Source organism: Macadamia integrifolia, chromosome 8, assembly GCF_013358625.1.
Source record: "Macadamia integrifolia cultivar HAES 741 chromosome 8, SCU_Mint_v3, whole genome shotgun sequence".
NCBI classification, from domain to species: Eukaryota; Viridiplantae; Streptophyta; class Magnoliopsida; order Proteales; family Proteaceae; genus Macadamia; species Macadamia integrifolia.
This window is the reverse complement of record NC_056564.1, coordinates 16084410-16102609: the sequence shown is the minus strand read 5'-3', so window position 1 is coordinate 16102609 and position 18200 is coordinate 16084410. Positions and strand designations below refer to the sequence as shown.

Sequence of the window (18200 nt, the reverse complement as noted above, 5' to 3'; positions counted from 1 at the left end):
AAGGACACCCCCTCACATTGATTATCTTAATCACTTTATTTTTCTTCAATATATATATATATATATATATACATATAGTAATTCATGTGACGAGACACAATGTAAGCCATACGCTAGGGCACGTTTGATAACGTTTCTGCTGTTTCTATATTTAGAAACAACAAAAACAATTTTTTCCCATTTTTGTAAACAAAAACAGTTTTTGTTGTTGAAGGTTTTGTTTGATAAACCTGTTTCTGAAAATGTTTCTTGCAGAGATTGGGATTTTTAATAACACCTGTTTCTAGAAACGGATTCTGGAGGGGGAGAGTTATAGGTAGGTATAGGGGACCACCACGCACATGAGCAAATGGGATCTCTTCCCTTTCATCACCAAAGGGGTCCATCGATTTTCTAACCCACAAGTTGTTTCAAGAAATGGAAAAACAAGTCTAGACATCGTTTAACAACGTTCTGCATCTATTGTTTCTGCATTTTCTTGTTCCCAGAAACAGAAAAACAACCTAAATAGCATTTGATAAAGTCATTTTGTTTCTCTTATATGAATCAAAATTTATATCAATTTCTATTCCTAGAAACGTATCTGATGAAACAAGTCATACATGTTTCTTCGTTTCTAGAAACGACTTTGGATGACAACCATTCTAAAAAGCCCGATAAAATTCCTCAATCCCAAAAGTAGAGAAAGAAAAGCCACCCAAGGTCGCCTTCTCCAGCAGCGGAAAGACAATCAAATCCCAAAAATCCCTTTCTATTCTCAGAAACGTGAAAAATCGTTTCCGTTCCCAGTACTGTGAAAAATAGTTTCTACTGTTTCTAGACACAAAAACAGCAAAAACGTTGTCAAACGGTGCCAACTTGTTTCATCAAACCCGTTTCTAGACTCAAAAATATATATAAATTCTATTTCTGTTTCAAAAAACAGGTTTATCAAACAGTTTAGGAAGTGTGTTTTTGTTTTTAAGCACATTTAAAAAACATTATCAAACGGGCCCTAAGAGAGACTCTTCCCCATAAAACAATAACAGTTGGCTATAAAATAAAGTTGTCATTTTGTTTTGATTGGATTGTAGAGAAAAAAGCCTGTTGATAGGAAAGTCTTATAACTTATTCTTTACGGAGCGGATTCTATGAGCAAGAAGTGTACTCAATACTAGTATACCCTCTCACATTGATTATTTTAATAATTTTTATAATTTTCCTAATAAATAAATCATGTAAGAAGGGACAATGTAAGCCATCAAGACATAAATGTAATGAAGTTACCATGGAAACCCAATAACGACATCTCAAAGTCATGGGTGGAAACCATTTATTTTTGTGAAAAAATAGCTTTTTAATCAAGTATTGATCCAACACAACCCTGATACAATCTATGTGTATGCGTATCAATATCGATATACTTACCAAAAAACAAGTATTGGTATCATTACACCGTAATCTACATCCATATCCATGAGCCATACTTCCAATCGTACTTATGTGAACCATTCAATCAGACTGTTACAGATTTGATTGGATTTTAACTCGAGCGATTAGCGATAACTCTCCCAATTTCTTTGCCACGATCTTCCTCTAACGCCAACCTCTCTCTACTCAATCATCCCCTTTAGAGAGAGGGAGTCCCCGTTTTGCCTGAAACTTGTAGACTTATGATCTAGTGACCTACCCAGGTAGACAACTACCCAAGAAATACACTCTAGCCCAATCTTCACCAGTCAAGTACAGCCCAGCCCATGTTGACGTTGTCTTTTTCTAGTCCAGTCTCCTCTTCCTTTTCTTCCATTTAACCCCAATCACTTTTTATTATTATTCTCTTGAAATAGACTTATTATAATTTATCATTTACCAAAGAAAAAAAGAAAATATTATAATTTCTCTACTCAACTCGCATATAAATAGATACAATTTGCAATAAAATAGGGTTATCTTTTAGTTTTGGTTGGACTATATTAAAAAACTTCAAGTGGTTAATTATTTTAAGGAGGCAGTTCCCATAAAATATATGCAAAATCTTGTAATCAGATGGTTTGACATGATCAACTCTTTTCAAGTCTCTACATATATGCACAAGTTGTGTTGATAGCGAATCATTTGGTTACAGGAAAACTATGGTTAGGAAGTTGATTGCTGCCTATTCTAGAATTTAACTAGAACTGTGATGTGTGGCCTCTCCAAATTTTGTGTATATGTTGTACATAGTCAACATATGACCGGTTTATTTTGAAGCTGGGATTCTCAACTAAATCAAGCCTTCCCCCGACTACGCGGGTTCAGCTGGAAAAATCCCATTTTTCCATCATGCTCTTTTCACTTTTAGCAACGAATCAAATAGAACTTGGAAGGGAAGCTAGGTCATGGTCAGGCTCAGCCATCCAACATTCTGTTGAGGCTGAAGCACACCCAGCCACCTACCACGGTTATCTGTTTACTTCATCTATTAATTACCATGGCCAAATTGTAAACAAATTATTAAAGTTAAAAACCAACTTTATAACAAAATATTAAAGTCAAGATGTCAATATATGATTGTTTATCGATGACACCATGGGGTTGTGGAACAACGTGTGCAACAGAGGAATAGATGGATTACCAAGGAAAACCAGTTTACACACTGCAATCAAGCGGCTAAGCTTTTTGACGCAATCTCAAATACGTTTTCTGATAGTCCATTGGTGGACATTATCATCTCTAGTTGTGCCTGTACAGGAAAGGAACAGCATATAAATTTGTATTACGAAACATGCTTTTTGAACATGAAAACCCCCAGCTTTTCCTCCCTTTTTAGAAGCTAACCAATTGACATTGGACATATTGTAGTAGTAAATCAGTTATAGCCCCTTCCAAGATATTAAAAAAATTACAAAATAATAATAATAATAATCCCACTTTTGAATTACATTTTCATGTACGTTAAACCATAGAAAAAGGATCAGGTAGGGGAAATCTTACCTTGGCAAAGTTTTGCCTGGTCTCATCATAACGCCTCCATCTTGAGAATGCTGATACCATGCGAGATGCCACCTGTAATCAGGAAAAGTAGAGTGAATACACAGTTTATGTAAAACTCTCAAGTGTGAATCTTCAGAGAGGCGGTCTCATTATATAAGAGTAACTATTCTTTGGACAATACCTGTGGGTTTAATTTGTCCAGCTGCACCACAATTTCCCCCAAAAACTGGTAGCCTGATCCATCCTTAGCATGGAAATTCACAGGAGATCCACAAAATCCTCCAATCAGTGAGTACACCTGGTTCATGAAAAAGAATGCCGAATTATTATAAGTGCAGAAAGGTTTCCTTGACAGGCAGCTATTTCCTCCACATGAAGGGCATGTGGATTGTGGCCACCCAATGATGAAGACATGGGGTTCTCTCTATTAGCCTCATGACTAATTTGGTGTCCAATTTCAACTGCAAGACACACTGTATTGGACTATGCATGATAATCGTCGATCCATTGTCATCAGAATATGGGTCACCTTGTTTGGATTGCGCAAGTCGAAGGCAGGATGCTCCAAGAGTTTCTGGACATTCTCAACATTTCCAGGAATATCTGACATCGCTTGTAGCGCAAACCATTTATTCACAACCTGAAGATGAAGGTAAAAGATGATGAAAAATGTTACAACAGTCATGACAACCAGGAGGATATATTGCAACACAAGCAGGGTATAAAACCTCATCCTACTGATGATGGGACTATATTCAATACATTTGAATAGAACTCTCACAAAGAACCGTGCAATATTTTTAGAAACCATCATTTAAAAAAAAAAAAAAAAAAAAGTGGGGTAATACATCTACTTATATAGCTGAAAAATATATAAAGGACTTAAAGCTATAAATACAGAAAATATAATCGACTTATGTGGGATATCGAGTATAGTGCCAGTAGTGGTGTCTAAAAAAAATTCAAGAAACACGAAATTGTCGGCTACCTTTGCTGATTGTTGCTAGGTCCCAGGATTGTATCCCACTTTACCCATTTTTCTGTATACACTCCCCTTGGGTACATGGGCCACCCAAATAAGTACAATCTTAAAAAGAATAAAATAAAATCACACACTCTAAGCATAATAGAATAGAAGCTTCATGCACTTTTCACCATTTGTAGACATTAACATTTTGTCGCATTTGTTTGGTAAGCCAACAGAGGAAGGCTTCCCGGGGATAGTACACAATTATAGAACTACTTCTAGAGAGGCACAAATTCCAAAAACACCTTATACCACATCCTTGATTTACTAAAAACTACTTTAGTGTAAATACTTCCTCTCTCTATACCAACAAATGGGTCACACAAGTATTGGACCCAAAAAATTAGCAGGCACCAATTATGGAGAACAAATCTCATTGCTACTACTAGAAATTCTCTTTTGGGACGGGGGGAGCAGGAGGACCCAAAATGGAAAAAGATGCCTTGCAAAGCACTTGGGTAATTCTAATAAAGTTGAAACTGGGTCTGAACTCACCAAAAAGTCATTCTCCCACTTGTTATAGAAATCAGCAAGCACATCATCACGGGTTTTACCGGGATTCTGTGCAATAGCTGCCAAAGCTGCAAACTGTTCAGTCATGTTCGTAGCAGATTTGTACTCGTGCAAAGCAAGCTCGGTGATTTCTGGATCTTCAAGTGATGCGAGATAGGCTACACAAAAGTAAAATAATACATAAAAAAGAAAAGAATAAGCACAAAATCATAAACAGCAGAAAAAGTTTGTAGAAATTCATCTTGGACAGTTAAATTTCTAATGACACACCCAGAGCAATGTTCTTCAGAGCTCGCCTGGCCAAATTATGATGGTCAAATACATAGGGCTCTGAACTTCTGCTTCTCTCAACCTGTTAATATAGATGTGCAATTTAGTTGATGTAAAGACATCAAACTTTAAAAAGTAATGAACACCACTGCCAGCTTACGGTGCTGAGAAACTCTGCTTTAAGTTCTGAAGCAAGTTTCTTCTTAATGAAAGTCCGAACAGCATGCACAGCATCAGGATCTGCGACTTCCATCATATCCATTATCTCCCCTTCCCCAGGCAGACTTATTGCCTTGGCAATAAATTCCTAGAAGATAAAAAACAATTAAAGTGATTGGTAAATTCAATTTTGGTTTCAATGGAAACGCCAAATTCTAAACCAAAACTACTGAGCTTTTCTTTCTCCCTCCATTACTTTATCCAAGCTTGAATCAGAAAGTATACTTTTGATCCCATCCACAAATTTCGGATTAAGAACCAACGATTTGTTTTGCCGGTAATCAGCTACTAAGCCGAGCATCAGCTTTCTTGCCAATATCTGACCTGCTTCCCAACTGAAGAAAGGGGGAAAATTTATTATTATACCACACAATCGGGTTGCCACAAAAAAGAAAAATATGCTTCCCTTCATCAAAAATATAAAAAGAAATCTAGAGAAGGCATACCGGTTGAATTCATCCGAATCATGAGCAAGCAAGAAAAACAGGTCACTATTAGTAAGATCAGAATCAAGACGGATAGGAGCGCTGTAACCCCGTAAAAGAGATGGAGTTGGATCCTCAGGTATATCAGAGAATACGAATTCTTCTTCCTTCTGCTTATTAATAAAACACAAGATCAATCAAGACCACGGGAAAAATCATTGTAAGGATTAATGAGAATCCCAGACGAAGTTTCACAATTCGACATTAGTTTAATAGCAATGCACAAACTCAATTGATGCCGTAAAGAAGACCAAGTAACTTCTGTCTCAGATCATCAATGAAAATCAGAAGCATATACACCATTTTCTATCACTAGCAGTATTGATCCTACAAATCCCCTAAATGGACAAGTTATTCTGACCATTTATGTTGAAGGAGATGGAGGGATATCACTGGCATTTCACATCTATTACATATCCCTCTCCTACACACTTCCAACTGGTGACATGAGAATATGAGACAAGGCATGGGTGATGCTAAACATGCTAGCCAGAGACGAATATCTCACACATGCAACTATGCCTAAGCACAGGGTTAGGAACCTTTAAGAGATAGAGCAGACAGCATGACAATTAAAGAACATAGCGCTTACCTTTTTCACTTGGAGTACTGTAGTGAAAACAGGTTGACCATTCTTTTCAACTGATTGCAGCATCCCTTCATGATACACAGAAATGAGTGGCATATCATTTCCATTTTTATCTAGGAGGCCTACTGCCACAGGAATGAACATAGGTTCTTTCACTGGCTGCCCTGGAGTTGATGGCACCTCTTGACTGTGAAAAATCCCATTCAAAAGCAGTTGAGTAAAGATTCCATGAGTCAAATAACCGAGGAGCAGACATTTGAAACAAAAGCCTTCACATCTGTACCTGAATTTTAGAGAATAAGTCCGCGCTTCAGCATTGTAGGATGAAGTAACTTTCATAAAGGGTGTCCCCGCTTGAGAGTACCTGTAATGTATTTTATCCACCCACAACCATAAGATGCCAGATAACTCATGAAGTCACACCATAACAAGACTAGTCGTAACCATACCATAATAAGAAATTAGAGAGGTCTGCATCATTGGCATCTCGCATGGCAGCAAAGAAATCTTCACATGTTACAGCTTGGCCATCATGCCTACTAAAGTAAAGATCCATGCCCTGAAACAACATAAAAATACTGTCAACTCATAACAACTTCCCATTAGATAAAATAAGCTAAGTTTTGTAGCTATAATGGTATTGTTCTGCATCACAGATGATAAAGACATAGCTTTCAAAAGACAAACTCAAGAACTGTACTTATATATCAAATAAGATGTTTCTACAAAAAATGTGTCCAGCTAAAAGTGCACAATTAAAGAATGCAGTATTACAGTTACCGTAAGCTGTAGCATGTGAGAATGAATATTATAAATATTATAAATGAATTATAGGCAAAGTATGGAATGGCGTCGACTACTACTTAGAATAAATTATGACATTTCAAAAGGCAATACCTCTTTTTTGAATATTTACCCTTCAAGGATTCATCCTGCCAGACAGGTATTCTACTACTCAAAAGGGCAAAGCTACCCTAGAAGAAAGGATTTACCTTCTTACAACCCTTAAATGATAAAAGTTCAATTAATAGGATGGTAATAAATGTTTCTTCATAGAACCCACCCAAAAACACTTGTCTACTTCAATTCTAATATCATGTTTGATTTGAGAAAAATAAAATATTCAAACTTCACAAAAATCCATACAATATGTCACAAAGGGTGTTGAACAAATTTTTGTGTCTCAGACGACACCATTTCATGATTTTGCCAAGGACTTCTACCACCAGGCTATAACCCCCCTTTTTTCAACTTGAACAGCTTAAGTCTCTGATTTAGACACTTGTTTGTCTGGTACAGTAAGATTTCTTCAACCAAAAAATACAAGCAAAACTAGCAATCACATGTCACCTATATGGAATGAGGTGTCAGTGAAGTTAACCAGAAAATGAATGAGGATGTAAAGTGTGAGGGCCGGCCATCCTAAAGGACACTGCCCCATTGTAGAAGAACATATCGTAGTATCCTAACGGCATTTTCATGGTTTACTAAGTGGAAGATATTTACTTGTGACGATAAGACCTGCAATCGTCCTGCTATATTTCTTATTACTAGCATAGAAGATAAGTAATGGCCGCATGTATTTGGTGTAATAAACAAATAATATAACAATACTTCCATCTTAAATGCTAACTGCACCTCTCTAATGCTTCAATTATCTTTAGACAATAATTTCCCAATTATTTTCAGCATATTTTTCTTATCTTAGATCAGAATGTATAGTCCCCCCTTCCTTCCTCCCAAAAAAAAATCAGAATCTCTGAAGGGTACATGCTTTTAAAGTGTTGGCTTTGGAGTACCATAAAGTCTAGTATCTTCCAGAAAAAGACTTAAGGACATAATACACATACAGACATAAGTCACCAAAATTTTTGATTTTTTAATTAAAAATATAGGCATTTGTACAGGTAATAAAATAATACTTTTGGGGGGGGGGGGGGGGAGAGAGAGAGAGAGGGCAGGAACTGTTGATTAGTCTTGAGGATCAGGTAAATTCATGTCTTACTTTTCTGAACCCTTCGCTACCCAGCAATGTTTTGTACATCCTGACGACTTCAGCTCCCTGAGAAATATGACAACATAATTCGTCAAAATTAACAGAGATGCATTGTAAAACATTTGTGCGTGTGTGTGCTAGAGAGAGAGAGAGAGAGAAAGAGAATGATGAGACATGAGATTTGAAGTTAAGGGATGAAAACCTTCTCATAGACCTGTAAGAAAGAAAACAGTAACCAGAAGAAAAGGAAGTCATGTTAGACATTTATACAATAAAAAGAAATGACAAAAATAACAATCTACCATGCATGGACTCTAAATTAATGAAGGCGTTATACTAGATTTGTCTTCAAACCATAGTTGTCAAGGCGTCACCTTGGACGCCTAGGCGGGCGCCTTGTTGGTTTTGCCTTTCCTTTCAAGCCTTGGCCAACGCCTTGGGTCACCTAGACGCCATGACAACTATGCTTCAAACTGTCATCCCCAAGAACTCCAGTTCAACACATAGAATTACCTATACCATTCGTACCTTATATAGGTATATGCAAGACATAAGTAAGAACAAGTACTATGATGTACTATAGTAATGACTTTTCATTTCTGGAAAATCCAAAAGTGGCAAGTTTACTAGTCTAAGGGTTCATTATAAAAATTGTACGATATCCAAAAGTTAGATCCCAGATAATATCCATGAATCCTAAACTTTAGGTTTTCAAAATCGAATGTGTAGCCATATCACATAGCATATCGCATATAAACACCCAGACCAGCCAGTGAATGATCTTGCAAAACAGACAAAAAATACATCTACAAGAGAAGGCATTGTGAAGCATACCGTTACTGCAAGTAGGAGTAGGTGAGGCCCCAGCAAGATCAAATTACATCATCATCCAAAGCATATAAACCCATCAATGTTTATAAAAACTTTAAAAAATAAAAAAAAAAAAAAAAAAGAGCGAGTATCACTGCCACCTTATAAAAATTTTCACATAAAGATAGAAATGCTCAAACTCACCTGTGTAGAAGTTATCCATCTGTTCAGATACAGATAAAGCAACAGTCAGGACAAATTATGGTTGCAATGTTATATAGCTGAGAACTTAGTAAAGAGGAATTATGGAGTGAAAATGAGTCAAAAAAAAAAAAAAAAAAAGGAAAAAGAAAAGAGGGGTGATTCACTTACCTTGATATATGAATGTGGCCGAACTGGATGAGCCATAGGACCAGCATCCTGAAGAACCAAAAAAGGGATAAAATTTTGTCATTTTAGAAACAACCATCTCAAGGTATTAACTCTGTTTATATATAGTCCTACAGATTTAGCTTTTTTCTTTTAGCAACGAAATGGAATTAAATATTAAGTACAGAAAATGGGCAAGAATTCCCCAAGAAGTATAATCAAGCAGAAAACAGAAGGTACAAAATGCACAAGCAGTAGCAACAAATTTTTGGGCCCTGAACCAGTCCCCAAAATGTCCAATTTTACCTTTGGAAAAGAAATCCTTAGACCACTATAGGCCATATATTAGGCTAACAAGTAGGAAAGCATAGCCATAAAAGAAGTCCCCACATGTCAGCAAACTAGGGCAAGACAGAAGGACCTATCCAAGCGCTGCAAGCCCCTTTGACATTCCCAATAACATGCATCATAATAATCCAGCAAGATCCTCATAGCCACATACATGGTAAAAGCCTCGTCAAGTCCTATAATTCTCCCACAACAGCTAACAATATCATACTACTGGTGCAGAGTTGTGTAGGAAAGACAGTTCATTCAAAATTCCTGCATGTTAAACACGCTGTGTCCATGTCTGCATCTGGCATCAAAACTTTCAGTTTTATACATATTATATATATGAGAGGGAAATCTAGACACTGGGTTTGTGTAATGGAATATTGCACGCTAGCATCTTATTGACAGTTGTATACCCCTCTCTTTATCTCAGCCATTGAATCTGTCAATTGTTGCAATCTCTCTCTCTCCCTCCCTTCCTCCCTCGGCTAGAGATATCCATTAATAAGTACAAAATAAGAAAAGGGCAATGAACAAAGACAAGTGATCCAACAAAAATAAAATGAAATAATATAATATATATCATTGACAGTAGAACCTGTGGGAACTGGTAATTGCGAAGCCTCGAAACATCAGCAATCCGTTTAACTGTACGGCTCCCCATGTCAGAAGAAAATTCCTGCCCATTGCAATATAGTTTTAGGAAAAAACTCAGTGCAGAAAGGATTCAGCATATATGATGATTCTCCCTAAAAGGATTAAAGCAATATAAAACCTAATAGGAAGCACAAAAAAGATTTATCATAATTCACACACTCTGTTGTACCTGATCTCTGAAGACGGTAAGGCCTTCCTTTAAGCTAAGCTGGAACCAGTCACGACAAGTCACTCTGCCACACATGTAAAACATAACACTTAGCTCAAGCTAAAAATGAAGTGCAATAATGTATCATTCATACAAACCAAAAATTAGAAAGTACTATGCTTCATATTAGTGGTACAAGAGAGAAAGACAGGCTTAAAAAGTTCTCAAGCAAGTACGAAAATTAAGCGAACCTGTTTCCAGTCCAATTGTGGAAATACTGCAACAATAACAAGGGCAGCAAAATTTAAAATCAGTGTGAATTATGGTCAGCTAAGACCAGAATATAAAAAACCACAGCCATCAAACAGTCCAAAATCCTCAATGCATCAGAACATACCTCATGACCAATAACTCCTAAAATTGCAGCATAATCTGCATCTGAAGCAGTTTCCGGAGATGCCAAGACAAGCTTTGAATTAAATATCTGTTGAGAAACATTTCAAATACAACTTTCAGCAGATCAATAGAAAGATCACAGAGGTAATAGTTATTCTTTTCAAAATGTTTTGAAGAATTAGACATACGTTCAAACTCTTATTTTCCATGGCTCCCCTGAAAATCAATCAAAAATACAATTCACATTAGCATTGAATGCAGTATCATTAAAAAAGAGTATACAACCAAAAGAGATGAAATAAATGCTTTCACCAAACTCTGAGAATTCATTTAATGAATTTATATATTACATGTTAAAATCTGGGACAGCCACGATATTAAAGAGATCCAGGTCATACTCAAGACCGAAAACCTGTTACCAGCGAAGCAGAGAGAGAGAGAAAGAGAGAAGCATGCTTTCAGAATCTATTCCACTTTGTTAGCTTCTAAATTGTTATACAAAAAAATATGTGAACAAAAATGAATAACTAACATCCTCATCCCACTTCATGGCTGCCTTAAGAGAATACATAGCATGGACCGTCTTCGGAATATCTTGTGCTGGGGTCCAGATCCTCAAGGACACCTTCCGCCCTGAACGAGTAATGAATGTATCATCTCTGCTCTCCAACTGTCCAGCAACTAGGGCAAACAGGTAACTTGGCTTCTTGAATGGATCCTCCCAAAGGGCATAGTGCCTGCCACCCTGCAATTCAAAGAAACAGAATTCACTATGAGAGAAATAGTACATAAGGGTAATCATTAATTTCAATGTCCCCTAGCTATTAAAGAAGTGAAATTTACCTCAAGGTCCCCTTGTTCTATAAGATTCCCATTAGATAACAATACAGGATATAGGCTCTTATCAGCTTCAATGCGACAAGTATATTTGGCCATTATATCAGGTCGGTCCTGATAATAAGAAGGTATAAATTTCAAATTTCAAAAACAGATGTCACAAATATCGCATAATAAATCCACAGAACCAATGCGAAGAGAAAATTAACCTGGAAAAATGTGATCTTCCGGAAACCCTCAGCTTCACATTGTGTGCAGAAGTTCTCAGAGGACTTATAAAGACCCTGCAACAAGAGAATAAAAATAAATAAGGTACGAGAAATAAACCGCAAATTACAAGCACACCTATAGACATTAAGGGCAAGGAATAGGCTTGAAACTCGCAAACACCTAATATAGATATAAAGTCAGATTATGTGGTGTATTATGCCGCCCTTAACTACTAGTAGCCTATTTGGACAGAGCACAAGAGGCATGTTTTAAAAATCGAAGCTCAACAACTATATCCTGATTCAAACCACAGAAGCTTTTATTATACTTTTTCAATATTCTTTGTAGAGAGGGGAATGAAGTATCTAGATAACAGTTTGATAAGGAATCCAAATAGCATATCCTAAAGTAGTCTTCAGATTTCTGGTTTTAAGCTCTCTATGGTATTGCTGGGCTCTTAGCTGGCCCTTGCATGCACTGTAGAGCAGTTTGGTCCCTTCCCTCATGTTGTTTGCTGATTAGTAATCTTTATCTACTCTTGCAGGGTCCCGGAAGTGGTGGACTGGAATTCGTCCAAATCTTCAGCATTTTCCCAAAAATGTAGCTGACCTCACCCAAACATTTGTCTACATGCTGGCAGCCTAAGTTTTCCCATCACACTAAAAGGCAATAGCGCATACTACTCCACTCCTACTGTCCTTCCGCATACCTTTCCACACCCCAGTCCTCCTTCCCTTCCTTCCCCTCCCACCGCCCAACGGCCCCCTTTTTTTTTTTTTTTTTTTTTTGGGGGGGGGGGGGTGGTCCATGTAGATATTAAAAAGAAAATTTCACCTCTAAAGATGTGTTGCTCTGAGGATATATTTCAGTAACTATTTCCAGAGTGAATCTACCACTTGGAAGTGATGAGAGAGTGAGATGGCGTGAATCCAAGTGAAAATCTCCTTCCTGCAAGACAATAACAAATTACAATTAGGGAAACCTGGCTTGATAAAAATATGATAAATCATTTTTTGAAAAGCACAATACCACTTGCCACGGACTCCTAATCTAACGTCCAAAGTTTATGCCTCAAAAGTCCTAAAAATTATGTAAATTTAATAATCCCACTATTCCACATAGATTGTCCGTTTTGAAGAAAACACAATTTTGAGGCATAATCATTAGTATCCAAAATTCCCACTTTCCCTAAATTATTACAAGTTTATCCTCATTTTCGAAATGGATTCCAAATTTGAATTAGTGTCATTATGAGTACAATGTGAGAAAAACCAAAATCCATGCATTAAATTCTTGAAGTATATAAATTTTGGAGCAACTAAAATGCCCACAATGGACAGTCTTCAAGTAACTGAAGTAGTTGAAAAAGGAATCAATCAAAGAGGGCTGAGAAACACCAATGGCCTCTTTTGGAAAAGATACCACAAAAGGTTGAGGAAGTAATGACATATCATTCATGCCACACAATAAGGAAAATATGGATTATCGATCTACCTTCTTTCACATGCAGGAAAATTCATTCAAGACATAATGTTCAACATTCTTTCCAAGTACAGGAAAGAATATCCAAACAGACGAAATTTTGACCTCCAGAGAACGCCAGGAGACCAAAACATATCATGAGGGAAGCAACCAGAGAAGAACTGAATGAAAATATAAGACCATTAAATAGAGACGTGGAAATCGAACCCTTAAACTCAATACTTCCAAACTTCCACTAATACTCAACATGTTTTCCACCCCCAATTTTAAAAAATAAGTAATAAAAAATTATGATTTTTAGCATTGGTTTCACTTATAGAAATTGGGGCACGATATTGCAGATGGTCATAGGCAAAGAGGATATTTTTCTTGAATTTGAATTCCTACCCTGCACTTCTTGTTATCATCACAAATACTTTACTTCATATTTCTTAATTAGCAGAACATCAAAGTAAGCATGCTTTCTCATTAGTACCCGATATTCAGATTTGGTCTTTTGCAGTTATTAGATCCATTATTCATCAGAATCATACGCAGAAGACTACATGTCCCTAGCCTAGCCCACTTTGGGTCTGTTCAGCCAGAACCAAAATGGAAAACCTTTTGACCCAAGATCTAACAGATTATTTATAGGTAAATATTTTATTTATACAAACGTAACCAGGCTGTGGCAAGGCCCAGCACTTGTGATCGGGACTCGAATTCTTGGGCCAGCCCGGATAGCCTAAAATCCCATCCAAGAACATGCCAGGCAGCCCAAAGAACACCCTCCCTTGTATACCCAAAGACATTCCTGCACACTCAGATACCCAAGAAATCACATAGTCTCCTTAACAGTAAACATCAGATTGAAGTCATAGAGGTAGAGTATCAAGAATTAATCATCAGAAACGTATGAGAAAAGTAAAAGCAAACACAGAATTAATGCTTTCAAATTTAACCATCAACCTTTTAAAATAAACCTGGGGGTTCACAAAAAAGCTTTAAGAAGACAAGTCAAAAGAATGTATACAAAAACACAGTCAGTCACTTAAAGAACGAACAGTATATACCTCCAATTCTTTGCCATTAACTTTAATTGATACCAGCTTCAGATCTTTCCCATCCAAGACCAATGGAGAAGAAGCACCTATTGCCAAACAAAGCAATCAGAAAAATACCTCTATAATATAGTCCAAAACTACATAGAGTTCTTGCAAAAATATACTATATTGTAAAAGAGAAATATAGATCGAACTTTATTAATTTGCGTGTGTAGATAATTAAAAAGGCAAGAGATTCTTCCCACAGATTAAAATTTTGAACATAAGAATAGGAGAAAATAACACGACCAAACCACAGTTCTTTTAACAAGTCAACAAACAGAAAATCACCTTCAACTCTGGGGAAGACAGTAATTTCAGAATGAACAATTGTTTTTTTCTCTCCCAGAGAGAACTTTAAGTCCACCTGATCCACAAACCAGAAATTAAAAAGATGAACTTAACACCATGAAGTGTAAATAATTGACTTGAGACCATATGGGAATGAAATTTGAGTTACTCATCACAAGACCGTCCATGAAGACGAATATAGATGTAGAATGAAATGGCCAATTAAATAGTGCAACATGCTCTATTTTCTGCCATATAATGTACATAAACACAAACTCAGTAAAATTTCAGGCATAGATTTCAAAATAATCAGACATACCGTATCAAAGTAGTACTCGGGGACCTTGTAATCTTTTAGAAAGATCTCTTTTGGGGTGTCCATTTTGGACTCTTCAACCTGGGTAGGTAAGGTTTCTGTTGCAACAGAACAAATCAACCTCCTACCTGTTTGCTTAGTCCTCTGAAATAGGGTCGAGCAATCCAATCAATAAAATTAACCAAAAATTGATCAACCACAAATCCATGATGAGAAAATCAAGAAGGTACGATGATCATGTGGATCACTCAAAGTAATACAATTTTTATATGTTTCCAAATCCAAACAAAAAATAATAATATCTACTATTGGCAAAATAAAGTTTTTTTCAGGAAGTTAGTTCTGTGAAATGAGATCAGATTTTTATTTTAAATCTTCGGATAAGCAAGGACATGCAAATTAGTACCCTAAAGCAACTCACGTATGATGACAAATGGTGGAAATGTTGACCTCTCCAACAAGTACCCTACAAAAATTATTTAAATATTTTAAAGTAAGAACAACAAGAAGAATTTCCCTCTTCAAATTTAAACTATTTGAATTGCAAATATTTGTAAAGTAAGGAGATGAGCACCACAATAAAACCGAGGCAATCCAGTTGATTCTATGCTCTACAAGTCCCACCCCCCTCTTTCAAATGTCTAAGAACAGTCAAAACTCCATTAGGAATTTACTAACCTCTGAACAAAAGTACTGCCTATTTCTAGAGAAACTCTTTGCTGAGTAATGAAAGGAACTAGCACGACGAGCTGTGTTGAGCTGCAATAAGACAAACACAAAGTGTTTCATGGACACGCAAGAAAACCAGCAGGTACCTTTTTTTTTTTTTTTTTTTTTTTTGGGGGGGGGGGGTAGAAAGCAGGTACAATCAACTATCAGAAGAAGGCATCATAATAAACCACTGCAAGGAGAACCTGGATGAAGTTCATGACAAGACAGCAGCAGATGCTTCTACTGCTACTACTACTACTCTAACCCATATGTGGTCAATAAACGCATGCAGTAGTGAGACCAAACCCAGGATAAAATCCGTTCTTTATTTTTACCCTTTTAAGGGAAGGGGAGGGGAGGGGAATTGTAAGCACAGACTCAGTCACTAGCAAAAATCCTATAAATCAACTTGGAAGTGTCCACTGAACAGCCGAATACCAAGTAATCAACCAAAAAGAAATTAGGAAAAAGCCCTCCATCTAAATAAGGGAAAGAACAATTATTAAAGAAGAACACCATCAGAAGACTGAAGACCAACAACAACAACCAACCAAAGCAAAATGAATCAGCCGCTTGATAGAATATGACTCGTCGCCATCAATGTGATCGTGATACGATTAACCCACATACGAGAATTCATCAGAAAACATCAACACATAGAAAAGAAATGAGGTCGGGAAATCACATTAACAGATGACAGTAAGCCCAACAGAGCCGTCTTCGTCAAATTCGAACCTTTGTATTGAAGAACCAGCCGAGCCATTCAATTAAAGTTACACTCCACTATTATAAAAGCCAATAACCTCACAAAGATCAACTAAAAAAATATAAACTTTTTCTTCAAAAACAAAACGATACCCACTAGGCCACTACCCTTTTTTAATGCAGAAAAGAACCCTAGAATAGTAAAGGATCAAAAACACAAACGCCTAAGTGTAAAGCACGTCTGAGCCCGTTCTTCTAAATATATGGATAATTCTAAATTACGGAAAATACAATAAAACTCATCAAAAATAAAATTTAAATAAAAAAAAATAAGTTCAACTGGTTTCGAACACAAATATTGATCAGAAGAGATGTGAAAAATGAAAGGTTTACAGAGAAAGGTCGATTGAAGTTCATCCTTACCTCCCTTTTTCTGACCAGAAGAATAACAAAAAGGATAACACAGGGAAAAATCTCCTTAAACCCTTAGATGGAACAAAAGAAGACCCCACAGAAGATATTTCTAGGCTTGAAGCTTGATTGGAGTGTATAAATGGTTTAGATAAAAGCTAAAAGGAACGAATTAAACAAATCGGGATACTTTGGGTATTTCACCCAGTGGGGGTTTCTTAAAATGAGGTAAATGCCTCTTCTTTACAGCTAGTTGGAAGTTGCCAAATTGGTTTGGATAACAGCCAACTTTATCGCCGATCATTTAATATGGGCCGCCATTTATGGATTTTTACTATTTTCATACCTGGAAGTAGAATTTTTTGCTATTATGTGGAAGGGTGATCTGGAAAATTTGACTGATCTTGATCCCATTTTTTAAGGTATGCTGTAAATATCAATATCAATATTGATATCGGTAAGAAATTACATTACTTATTTTTTCTTTTTAGCTCAGACTCACTAATGATGTGGTTGTTCTTTTGGCCCATATGGGCCATATAGTTATGAGTTACCAAGAAAAAAAAAATCCATACAGTTATGAAAAACAAAACTTATGTGTCTATATGTAATCCTGATGATAATGTTCTCAGCATTTTACTTTAGTATAATTTTCTTCTTTTTCATAAAGTAAAAAAAAAAGGTTATTTGCCCTCTATAAGTTTTGTATCACTGATTTGGGGTTGAGCTGGTATTGATCAATACGAATGAGCTAGGGCAATCGATCTGATCCAAATACCTAACTCCATGGTCATAAAGAAGTTACGAGTCTGAGGATTGTTTAAGATGTGGTAGATTGCCTATGTGTTCATTTTTATACTGATATCCATTGAATCTTTTTTTAAAAAAGGCATGCTTTCTCATGCATGTACACCCCATTGTGTTTCTTTTAATTTTTAAGAACAGCAAATATTCATTAAGACAATAGATACAGTATTACTATTATATCATTGTAAGTGTTGAGGTGAAAAAAGTGAGATTGTGGGCCCGTTTGATTTTTTTTTTCAGTAAAATGGGTCTCTGTTTTTCTTTCTTTTTTGCTCAAAAACGGAGAAACACCTCAAAACCTGTTTGTTTTTTCTGTTTCGTTTCACTTGTTATTCGAAACATAAATATAAATTTAAGCCTATTTCTATCTCTAAAAATAAAAATGGAAAAATAATCAAACTTAAATTTCTATTTCTATAAACAAGTAGAATGAATAAAAATTATGAAAAACCTGATACTTCACTCGACCTATCCCAACCCCAACCCATTGTTGAAACTTATCATTACCCACAAGCGGTGACTTAAACCTGGTTCTGCGAAACTCAAAGTTCTAGATTACCTTCATCCTTTTGAAGCTCATCTCC

At 36.3% G+C, this 18200-nt stretch overlaps 1 protein-coding gene across 9 annotated transcripts; it reads right to left on the bottom strand.

The window, feature by feature from the left end:
- Positions 1-2472: 2472 nt before the first annotated feature.
- On the bottom strand, positions 2473-16965 carry LOC122086445 (puromycin-sensitive aminopeptidase). 9 transcript variants are annotated; one of them, XM_042655253.1, is made up of 33 exons: positions 16822-16965; positions 15661-15741; positions 15404-15448; positions 14986-15126; positions 14667-14742; positions 14346-14422; positions 12646-12759; positions 11811-11885; positions 11608-11715; positions 11297-11509; positions 11115-11176; positions 10953-10980; positions 10766-10852; positions 10620-10645; positions 10390-10453; positions 10162-10242; positions 9234-9281; positions 9066-9084; positions 8886-8890; positions 8254-8265; positions 8061-8117; positions 6505-6614; positions 6339-6419; positions 6059-6242; positions 5428-5576; positions 5178-5316; positions 4923-5069; positions 4763-4844; positions 4475-4650; positions 3482-3592; positions 3134-3250; positions 2953-3024; positions 2473-2701 (listed from the first exon to the last, which is right to left on the bottom strand). In XM_042655253.1, the coding sequence occupies exons 4-33, from the start codon at positions 15046-15048 to the stop codon at positions 2621-2623; spliced, it is 2664 nt and encodes an 887-aa protein (XP_042511187.1). In that variant the 5' UTR covers positions 15049-15126; positions 15404-15448; positions 15661-15741; positions 16822-16965; the 3' UTR covers positions 2473-2620. The 9 variants fall into 9 exon arrangements, with proteins under 9 accessions (XP_042511187.1, XP_042511189.1, XP_042511180.1 ...); XM_042655255.1 differs by having other exon boundaries at positions 15389-15448; positions 16822-16880; XM_042655246.1 differs by lacking the exon at positions 16822-16965 and adding an exon at positions 16379-16781 and having other exon boundaries at positions 15389-15448.
- Positions 16966-18200: the final 1235 nt, after the last annotated feature.

Coding starts and splice junctions, on each gene's coding strand:
- LOC122086445 (XM_042655246.1), bottom strand. CDS start 16,456: ATGGCTCGGCTGGTTCTTCAATACAAAGGTTCGAATTTGACGAAGACG. Junction 10,646..10,765: donor TAGGAGTTATTGGTCATGAG/GTATGTTCTGAT, acceptor TTATTGTTGCAG/TATTTCCACAATTGGACTGG. Junction 10,454..10,619: donor CACAATTGGACTGGAAACAG/GTTCGCTTAATT, acceptor CATGTGTGGCAG/AGTGACTTGTCGTGACTGGT.